This window comes from Phoxinus phoxinus (genome assembly GCF_949152265.1).
Source record: "Phoxinus phoxinus genome assembly, chromosome: 20".
In the NCBI taxonomy this organism is placed as follows: Eukaryota; Metazoa; Chordata; class Actinopteri; order Cypriniformes; family Leuciscidae; genus Phoxinus; species Phoxinus phoxinus.
Window position 1 is genome coordinate 12,847,573 of NC_136895.1, and position 11,119 is coordinate 12,858,691.

The following is an 11,119-nucleotide window of genomic DNA, read 5'->3' on the forward strand; positions in this document are numbered from 1 at the left end:
TGGACTCCAACTGCTCTATTCACAATAGCCACTGTCTCCAGAAATACATTCTTCATTACAGCGAGATGGTCTTTCTGCTGGGCCTTAGGCCTGTCGCACCTCCAATGGTGCCTTTGGTGGACTATGCATGGCAGAGGCGTCCTTTTCTCTGAGGCAGGCCTAAACCTGACCGCATACCACACGATTTTGCTGCAGGGTCTTCAGCTGGGAACCACCGCTCATTGACGTTTCGCCCCTTAACCCAGAACGTCTCATGCTCAAACTTCTAATTGGAACTGTTAATAGAAAACACAGCTTCAAATAATAAGACAAACTTACAAGTTGTTGTCCACAAACAGTGGGAACTGCTCCATTTCAGGAGAAGCTTTTCTGCGTAGCCTGCATTATACATTCTTAGGTTCTGGAAGCTGTTCTCCGTAAAAAATGTTCAGGAACAGTGTTCTCTAAGCTCATCAGCCTTAGGAAGGGTCAAACAAATGAGTTTTGGGAACGGGGTGGAAAAAACAATGTCTCTTCGATATAGCGACAACACTTCTTCTCTAATGCAGCTCAACCAGACCTCGCACCTTTTTTCCCCGTATTTCATGGGCGTGGATTATTTAAATGAGTAACACAGTGTCACAAGCACAATTTGTGCTGCTGTTTACATTCCACCAACTGCAAACCCAGAGGCAGCGTGTGACGTCATACATGCTGTTACGGCCAAACTTCAAACAAATCAGCCAAATGCCTTCATAATAATTTCTGGAGATTTTAATTATGTTTCTCTCTCATTAATACTGCCAACCTACCATCAATTTGTGAAGTGTTCAACAAGATATAACAGAACACTAGATCTATTATATGCCAATGTTAAAGAGGCTTATAATTCCACTACCCTCCCCCACTTGGCAGATCTGACCACAGCCTTGTCCTGCTTACACCACATTACAGGCCTATTGTTCAACATCAGCCTGTGACCATAAGGATAGTGAGGAGATGGACTCAGGAGGGGGTGGAGGATCTGCGCGGTGCACTGGATATGGGATGTGCTGTGTGAGTCATATGGGGATGACATCGACAGTATGGTGGTTTGTGTCACTGATTACAAAAAAAACTCGTAAAACTTTGACTAATTGTAAAAACTCGCTGTAGTCCAAACTAGCCGTTCTTGCAGTTCTGTTTAATAAAATTTCTCCATTTGGATTGGACTTTGAGCTTCATAACCTTGCAAAAGTCATCAGACAATGATTTGACTTAACCGGATAACCTCATAATAATGTCGATTAAGAAATAATTTGATGGTAGGAACAGCAATAATACTCTATGCCAAGAATAACCACTTTCAACACATATTAGTTTTTTTAATTGCTTACAATTTTCTTTGCATAGTAACTCTACACACAAACCATCAAATTATTATATATACGTCAAACTACATAAGAATATTAAATGTGTAAAAACCTACATACATCAGGTGACTTGACTTCAGTATTTACAAAATGAACAGAAATGCAAAAGTGAAAAAATTATTGTTATTTATTGTTTCTCAAAATATTACATTTTGATTTCTAAGTGAACAAATTATGTAGCCTAAGCGTTTTAAAATATTGGGTTTATATAATAGGTAAATGATAGTGTGGCATTTAAATGGCAGATTTTAAAAAAAGCTGAAGAACTATGAGAGCCATAAATCGTAACCTACGTTTACCTTACCAAAAAATCAGAAACTCTATAGACTCCTTCGCGAGTTTGCACCATTATCAAATTACTCCATTACAAGTTTTGCACCAACGCACGGTAATTCGATTCAAATGAATCCTTGGCATCAAAGGAAAGGTATTACTTCATCCTTTCATTTTGAAAATGAAAACATAAAATGTAAAAAACATTTAACCAAAAGTAAATTTAAATCCCAACTGACAAGTTACATTTAAATGCTTCAAAACGTGATGTAGGCTAATTTTATTTTTAACATGTTCCATTGCATTGAGACAACAGGAGGTGCAGACCACTTTTGTAGACTATGAATTTGTAATTATTCCACGTTTTTCCACAAGTTACTTTCTTTATTTGAATAAATATTAATTAAAGTATTATGAAACACTGTCTACAGTATTATTCCAGTTTGCCATTTTATATAAACAAAGCATATTCCTTAGTTAATAGCCCATTTAATATCTATACATTAATTTAAGGATCAGCCCCTATTTGTTAGTATGATATATTAAGCACTTTATCCATATGAAACAGGAAAACAAAACTTTGTGGTTTTGGAGGTAATGTAAACAATAATGGTGGTTCACTGATTAACTATAAAAAGTCTAAAAGATCAAATAAATGCAAATGCACAATAAATACAATGGACATAATAAACTACTTGATCTAGATAAGTCAAAATACTTTTTCCTTACAACTTAGATTGAAGGGAATTCACACCATATTCAGTAAAAAAAAGGTTAAAAAAAAGGTGTAACAACACTGTTTAAAATTATGCATAAGATTATCCAAGTACCTACAGGTAAACCATAAAAAAACTATAACTAATACAATTAATTTCTACTAGCAAACCCCAATATGAATAAAATTCTATATGGATTTTCTAAATGAAAATGCAAATTGTTTCAAAAAGTCAACATGGCCATATTTAAAACATTGCTTAATTTTTTCAAAACGTACACAATTCAGAGGCTTATAAGATTCAGCAGGCTTAAGTCTCTGACAATATTATCCAAAATTGACACAATTATGTTAAATACTCATGTCTGGTTGTTGTAAATTCTTCATAAAGATATTGGTGGACTTTAATCACATTCAAACTCATTCATATAGGCTCCGAGTATCTCCTCTGATGTTGGAAGAAAATGTAGCTCCATCTGCAAGCATTTCCATAGGTGGACAGACTAAAGATGAGATTTACTGACTTTACCAGAAATTGAAATGAGTTTCTCCTCATGAGCGGAGTCTGCAAAATCAGAAAACAAATTTCAAGTTTTATTTTGAAGATAAATTAAACTAGTAAAAATAATCACTCACGCTTTGAAAATTCTTCCGCCGTGCGACTTTGTGGTTTCATCTGGTCTGCAAATGATGTGTTCAGAAACTGATGTTTGAGCCACGTTGCACGATCATCCTCAAAAGACTTCCTCTGAAAGAAGAGAACAATGTGGTGAAATCAAGATGAATTAAGAACTGAATTTAGAAGTCCATAAAAAACTGTTCACAGGTCAGAACCTCATGGCCCAATCTGATGGCAGCCTCTGTGAAATTTCTCCTTTCCATTTCAAAGTTTTTCCTCTGTTCTTCAAACACTCTCCACTCTTCTTTCAAGCGTTCCTTCTCTTCCAGCATGTAGGAATCATTCAGAACAGCTGCAGTCTCCTCATCACAGGGTGTGTTGAGCTGTTGCTGTAAAAAAAAAAAAAAAAGCTAGGAAAGCAGCTGTGTTTACAAAAAATACAGTGATCGGGTTGATGGGCACAATTATATGTCACAATCGTTTATTTTTTGACTGTGCCTCTACTTACTTGCAGAAGTTGTTGTTGAGTCTGAATAAACTCTTTGCACTGCTGAATTTCTTGTTTGAGCCTCTCTATCTCCTCTTCATGGAGTTGTTTGGCGATCATCTCTTCACTGTCTCCAGCTTGCACCATTGATGTTGCATAACAAAATATAATAACAGCATCTGTATATTTATTTTACAATAGCTTTGTGTGTCTAAGTCGTGTGTATTGGCTGATAAAGCCACAAAAGAAATAAATCAGAAAAGGCGGTTATGAACAAAAAGGTTCAGACTTAGGGTGTGTTTTGCACTTGTAGTTCTTGGTTCTTTTGGTCCGGACCAAAACGTGAGGCTGATGAAAATGTAATGGAAATGATAAAGATATAGTTCTAAAAATCATTCTAAACTTAAAGTAAAATAATAGCAGAGTCCACACTTCAATATCGTTCAATTCGATATTGTTGGAATCATTTTCAGAACGATAAAAACATTGACAGCCAATCAGAATCCATTCTTTTTTATGAGCTTGAGCATTTAAAGTGGCAAAGTTTGTAGTTATCGATTTTGGTGTGAACGGCCCTTTAGACCTGGTTTGCTTAGCGTTCACATTGTAATTTTTACTACTAAACATGAAACAAAACAAATAACAGCATTTATGATGTATATTTTGCGACAGGCTTTACCAAACATCCAAAACAAGCTGGACTAAATGCGCTCGTTGTATGTGCGTACAAATTATGGTACTTTTACCAGCCGAGAGTTTATCAAATGTGTAAACACACCCTTAATTCTAATCCTCTACCTTGGCTGTCCAGTCTCTCAACATGATGTTTGAGTTTCCTCCACTGCTGACGAATGCTGTTGGTGAGTTTCTCCCGAGCGTGATCACAGGACATCTCAGGATGTCCTTTCAAAGGTTCCTCGTCATCTGAATTTGTCTGCAGAGTCAACTGAAATATGACCAAAAAAACATTTCAATAGCTTAAAAATATGAATGAAAGAAATGGTGTAGCGCCAAATGTATATGGACAGTCCAATGTCACAAAACTTACTGGGCCCTATTTTAACGATCTGAAACGCAAGTATCAAACGCAAAACGCAAGTAACTTTGTGGGCGGACCCCGACGCAAATCTAAAAGGGGTTGGTCTGAAGTAGCTTCATTATTCATAGGTGTGGTTTGGGCGTAACGTGAAATAAACCAATCAGAACGTCATCTCACATTCCCTTTAAGAGCAGGCGCGCTTGTTCCATGGCGGATTGCTATTATAACGACGGGTTTGCCAGCGCACGCCAGGAGCGGTTCACAGCCGAGGAGACCGACGTTCTCGTCAGGGCTGTAAAAGACAGAGAAGTGACATTGTATGAGGATGGGAGAAACCCACCCAAATAAGCTTCGGTTGAACAGGCGTATAATAATTTGGGTAAATGTGTAAGCTAGATTTATGCTTATTTTGTTCACATCTTCACGGACACAACAATGATTTCCCTCGTGTGTTAATATTTTTCCTTGTAATAATGTATGATTTGCAAAAATAAAAACTGCTGCGTCTGTTTAGATTAGAGAATCAAAGTGTATGCGCGTTGTTCACACGCTACATAATGGCCAAGCATGCGCGCTAAAAATAGCATATCACTAACGCGCAACGCGCCACTGTCTTTAGACTAGGTTTTTTCTGGTCAGTGGCGGAATTGCTTTTTGAAACTGCAAAATAGCACCAGGGAATGTTTGCGCCGGAGCACGCCTCCTCTTTGCGCTGAACAGCCCCCGCGAGCACAAGTTCATTCCCTAATTTACCGACGTGCGTCTGTGGAGGGAAAAGCCCGCTGTGCGCGGGTGCAAAATAGGAATAATACATGCGTCGGTGTACAAAGTCAATTGCGCTGGGTGCAAGATAGGGTGAATAATTCAAAAAGAAAAAAAAGGATCTTTACACAACTAATAGGGAAGAGGCTCTCCAACTGTTTGTTTATTATACTTCAACAGAGGCAACAAAAAGACGTGCAAAAAAGGTGCTATAAAGTGCAAAACGTTTGAGAGATCATCTCATCATCTTAAAAATAAAAATAACACGTATACAGCAAGCACATAAAACGTAAAAGTCTTGTCAAACCTGATCCATATTATTGCTTTGTTTCTCTTCCTTTTGGCATGTCTTCTTTGAATTTAAAACCACCACCATTTCTCGTTTCATTTGTTGAAGCACTTTCTTCAGCTCTATGTTCTCCATCATTAGCTCCCTCTGACGGTTATCAAATTCATTGAGAAGAGTTTTGTACATCTCTTCCTCATGTCTGAAAAAACAAAACAAAAAGAATGTTTTTTATATGATATTATACTGAAGGGGAACAATTAAAACGACCAAAAAAAAAAAGATAATGGGCCCTATTTTAACGATCTGAAACGCAAGTGTCAAAGTGCAAAGCGCAAGTAAATTTGTTGGCGGATCCCGGCACTGTTGCTATTTTCCCGGCGGTATAAATGACTCTTGCGCCCGACGCAAATCTAAAAGGGGTTGGTCTGAAGTAGCTTCATTATTCATAGGTGTGGTTTGGGCGTAACGTGAAATAAACCAATCAGAGCGTCCTCTCACATTCCCTTTAAGAGCAGGCGCGCTTGTTCCATGGCGGATTGCTATTATAACGACGGGTTTGCCAGCGCACACCAGGAGCGGTTCACAGCCGAGGAAACCGACGTTCTCGTCAGGGCCGTAAAACACAGAGAAGTGACATTGGGGATGATGGGAGAAACACACCCAAATTAGCTTCGGTTAAACAGGCGTATAATTTGGGTAGTAAATGTGTAGCCTAATCTAGATTTTTTTATTTTTTTTTATCTAGATAGATCTTTTTCACATCTTCACGGACACAACAATGATTTCCCTCGTGTGTTAATATTTTTCCTTGTAATAATGTATGATTTGCAAAAATGAAAACTGCTGCATCTGTTTATATTAGAGAATCAAAGTGGATGCGAGTTAACATTATGGCCAAGCACGCGCCCTTAAAATACCATATCACTAACGTGCAACGCGCCACTGTCTTTAGACTGTTTTTTTCCTCCTCTTTGCGCTGAACCGCCCCCGCGAGCGCAAGTTCATTCCCTAATTTACCGATGTGCGTCTGTGGAGGGAAAAGTCCGCTGTGCGCGGGTGCAAAATAGGAATGATACATGCGTCGGTGTTCAAAGTCAATTGCGCTGGGTGCAAGATAGGGCCCCAAGTATTTTACCTGGATTCAGTTTTTCCAGTTTTCCAAAGACATCTCCTCCCGTCCGACCTTCCAACATAATTCAAAACTTCCATTCCTGGCAAAGTACAGTAGTACAGTAATTGTAATAATATTTCACAATTACTGTTTTTGATCGAATAAATGCCTTGGTGACGCAGCCTTCCTAATATTGTATCTATTATTAAAAATATAGACTATAAATACAGTAATATTATTGGTTGATATATAAGTAATACATATTACCTTGTTTATTTTCCTTTTTGGCAATGAGTAGTTGATTGAGGCGCTCCTTTACTCTGTTGTGCTCCCTTTCTCTTCTTTTGATGTCATGGTTGTATTGTGTGGCACGGCTTGCAATGATACCCTGCAGCCTTTGCACCTATTAAAGTTTTAAAGAGCATATCTTATTTGACAAAAGTCTGAGTATCACCACCACTGTAGAACCAAAAGGAAAAAAACTTTGCAGTTTTTTTCATTCAATTTTCATACCTCTTCTTTTGCATCTTTTAGGCAATTTTGCAAAGTCTTTATATTTGTTTCCAGCTGACGCTCTCTCTCGTGCAAGCGCATGTTTTCCTTTTTCGAAAGATCAAGCTGGTCCTACAAAACAGTGAAAAGTGTTTTTTTGTTTCACTGGAAAAACTATGGAAGCTTGTTTCCGCTAAAAAATAAAATTGTGATTTCTCACAATTCTTGCGTGATACAAACTTGCAATTATTACATTTTTTTCGCAATTGTAACACACAATTCTGCGAAAAAAGTCATAATTGCAAATTTGTATCTCACAACTCTGATTTTACAACTCGCGATTGCGAGTTTATATCACACATTCTGAGAAAAAAGTCAGAATTGCACGTTTATATCACAATTCTGAGGGAAAAAAAGTCAGAATAGCAAGTTTAAAGTCTGAGATTGTGAAAAAAATTAAGAAAAAAGTCTGAATTGTGAGAAAAAAAGTCATAATAATTTAGTCATAAATTAATCATGGAGCTTAATTTCGCGCAACTGCAAGTTTATATTTTCCATCATTTATAACTCGTAATAGTGATAGAAAAAAATTGTGAGAGAAAAAGTTGCGATTATCTTTTTTTTTTTAAATTATTCCATAGCGAAAACAAGCTTCCATAAAAATGTTTTATTAATTTGTTTGTAATGTATGTAGTAACAAAGCCAAACCTTTAGTCTGGAGTTGGTGAGGTGTTGGTAGTGGAGGTCGCTGCTGGACTTAAGCTGCTCCACCTCCATCTCCTCCATCATTCCAACAGCTCGACGGTGTAGCTGAAGCAAGTCATGCATGTTGTTTAGGGCAACCACAGCATCCAGATCACGAATGCCGTCTGAGTTTCGGAAAATTGGCGGAAAGCACAGGGATGACAACTCCTGTGAATGTAAAGAGTGGCAAATGTACTCATGCCATTGCCACGCGAGTCCATTTATAATACGAGATTCAAGTTTGCTCAAGATTCTTCTTCTTCTGAACCCACAAGACAAGCTGCAGACAAATATAAGAGCACCTACCTGATTGATGTACAGAATGCACTCAGAGATATTCTCTTCAGTGCAGAAGTTGCTCGAGAGACTGAAAGAACTTAAAGGCAGAGGAGGCATCACAGATGCTGTGAAGAGTCTTGAAGGAGACATTCTAGTCAATAATGCGTATAAGTTCTGGAAAAGAACAACGTACACATACATAAAATAATCCACAATCAAAAAAACGCACTAATAAGTGTAAAGATTTCTCTCAAGATTACTTGTGCATGCTGTTACGGTTACAACAAGTGAATGTGAATACTGCTCTAAATGAGGTTAGGAGGGGAACATGTCCTTAAAATAACTTTCCACAGTATTTTGAGTCGCCTAATCTTTCCCTTTTCCCACAAGACTTTGGTTATCTGGAGCACGGATGTGAAATCTCTGTTACTAATGTCAATTATGTTCTAAGTAATGCCTTAATATCCCAAATGCAATTGTTTTAAATGAATAGTTTGTCCATTGTCATTATTTACTTGCCTTGGTTCAAGCCATGTCATAATTACCATAAATAAAGAGCTCTGTATGCTTTTGAATTGCTCTCACGGTACTTTGATGTCAAAAATCGATTGGTCTGCACAGCGTCACTTCGTTTGTGCACGAAGGCCCCTCGCAAAACGGATATCGGACAGACTTCTGAGGCAGCGTAACTGTTTAATGGTCTACACAGCAAAATAGAGCGAGGTTTGGTGATAACTAAGCGAATATTTAATTACTACAATAGTATTGTTCTAGCTAGAAATTACATCAAAAGTGGAAAACTTTGGTCAAAAATGTATATTTACACACAAACTGACCACCAACCTCAACTTTCAGACGCCATCTTTATTTTTTAACTGTCACGGAATGGACAGCACAAGATTTTGGGAAATCAAAGGCAGCGAAGGATAGCCTACATCTATGCTGCCTTCAAAAATCGATCAGATGAAGGGATCTCAGGAGACAGGAAGTGAAGCTAACATTGAATTCAGACATTCCTTGATGCCTTCCTACCTTGCAATGCGTCCTCCGAAGGCAGCATTTTTAAGATTTTAATTACACAAGTTCTACAAGCACGTGAAGGAATTACTATTGTAATTACGACATGGCGTGAACGCATCTATGTTACCACATTTGCCAAGCTCAAAAATGGAGAAAAAAATAAATGAAAACACTCTAGATAAAAACTATGACTTGTGCACCATATCCAAAGTCTGAATTATAAACTTAAGCGATAGATTTTTCTAAAAAACAGACTGAAATTTTGGTTAAGAATTAAAAACTTTCCCATCCATTACCAAAGTTCTCAAGTAAAATACTGTATGGTGTCGTAGAAGTCAGGTTTAAGGTCATAACATAGGGTAGCTATGTTTCCACGACGCCGACAACTGAAAACTGAAAACCTTTTATGTGTTTTTTTTTTTTTTTAGCCGTTCATTTTGATGACAGCGTTTTGGGGGACTGAAAACGCAAACTTTTCAAAACAGGTTTCAAAGTGCAAGGTTTTGAAAATGATGCCTCTACCGTCTCCATGTAAACAACAAAAACGTGAATTTGTGAAAACGGTGACGTCATGTGCATGTGTGCTACATGTTCACGTTCACGTATGCATATTACGTGTTGTTCACAGGGTGTTTCTTGACAAAGTTACATCGCCAACTACAGGCCTGTCAGCATAATACAGCCTTTTTAGTCATTTTTGCAGATCAGTGTGAACTGGAACGTTTTGACAACGTTGTTGTCTGTTTTTAGTGCATAGTTGTCGTGTAAACAGTTACAAAGAATGTGAGAACCAATGTGAGGTGATCCATTGAAAAGCATCATATTAAAGCAACCTTATCATGTGGTATTTGGAATATAGCGCACAAGCTATATGAAGTTTTTTAAAGAGCTCCACAGACATGGTTACTATGAACCATTGTGGAAAAGAACTGAGTGACGATCCTGCAAAATTCTCCATTTAAAAGTCTAGAACAATTTGAGTATAAATAATAAAACTGTCATGTTTAAGTAAATTATAACTTTAAATGACCAAACAACGACTTTTTCCATCTATAAGATTCCACCTAATTTTCAGGGACTTTTCTAGTCCTCTTTTGAAAGAAATTGCACTCATAAAGAGCATTTATAACCAATTATATAGTGATTAAAAATCACTATAGCCATTTCCAATATTTTCAAATATAACATACTCTTCCATGCTTGCTATAAAGCTAGGTTATGTAAATATAAAAAACATCCATATATATATATATGTGTGTGTGTGTGTGTGTGTGTGTGTGTGTGTGTGTGTGTGTGTGTGTGTGTGTGTGTGTGTGTGTGTGTGTGTGTACACAGCAATCCATGAGAAGCTCAATATTACTGGATAGTAGGCAACACACCTAAATGACCAGGTCTAAAGTAGGTTAAGGTGAGAAGAAGGATTTCTGCATTAGGACGCTGAATTTACTCAAAATGTACATGATAATGAGACATAAAAGCGATATTTACATCTTTACTATTTAGGAATAACATACAGATGGTTAACAAACGAGGACTTACCGCGTACCTTTTGGCATTCAAGAAGAGCACTCCTGAGGCTTGTCAGCTTCATTTCCCGACATTTGCACAGACTGATACATTTTCCCGGGAAGTTTGCGTTATAAACCGTCTTATTGTGGCACGTTGTTACATTGATGCAGGCGCGTTCTGCACAGGCTCAACCTTGAACGAAAACACAGTCACAAGCAAACGCGTTGCCATGCAACGAATACGAGGGCGTGTCATTGGCTGTAACTCATGTCCTCCCGCGGAATATCGACCAATAGACTTCGTCGCAGTCAATGCAGGTGCTAAAAACTAAAATAGGCTAGTTATCGTAACAATCTACCAAAATGCAATACTAAATATAAGGACATTTA

At 37.6% G+C, this 11,119-nt stretch overlaps 1 protein-coding gene across 2 annotated transcripts; it reads right to left on the minus strand.

Moving 5' to 3' along the window:
- Positions 1-1,378: 1,378 nt before the first annotated feature.
- Positions 1,379-10,964, minus strand: LOC306987834 (afadin- and alpha-actinin-binding protein-like). Of its 2 annotated transcripts, none has more exons than XM_079592417.1 (12): positions 10,761-10,964; positions 8,229-8,375; positions 7,887-8,090; positions 7,200-7,310; positions 6,954-7,089; positions 6,711-6,786; positions 5,594-5,774; positions 4,284-4,431; positions 3,507-3,622; positions 3,214-3,387; positions 3,016-3,127; positions 1,379-2,944 (listed from the first exon to the last, which is right to left on the minus strand). In XM_079592417.1, exons 2-12 carry the CDS (start codon positions 8,349-8,351, stop codon positions 2,883-2,885), a joined length of 1,443 nt encoding a protein of 480 aa, XP_079448543.1. In that variant the 5' UTR covers positions 8,352-8,375; positions 10,761-10,964; the 3' UTR covers positions 1,379-2,882. The 2 variants fall into 2 exon arrangements, with proteins under 2 accessions (XP_079448543.1, XP_079448542.1); XM_079592416.1 differs by having other exon boundaries at positions 10,768-10,958.
- Positions 10,965-11,119: the final 155 nt, after the last annotated feature.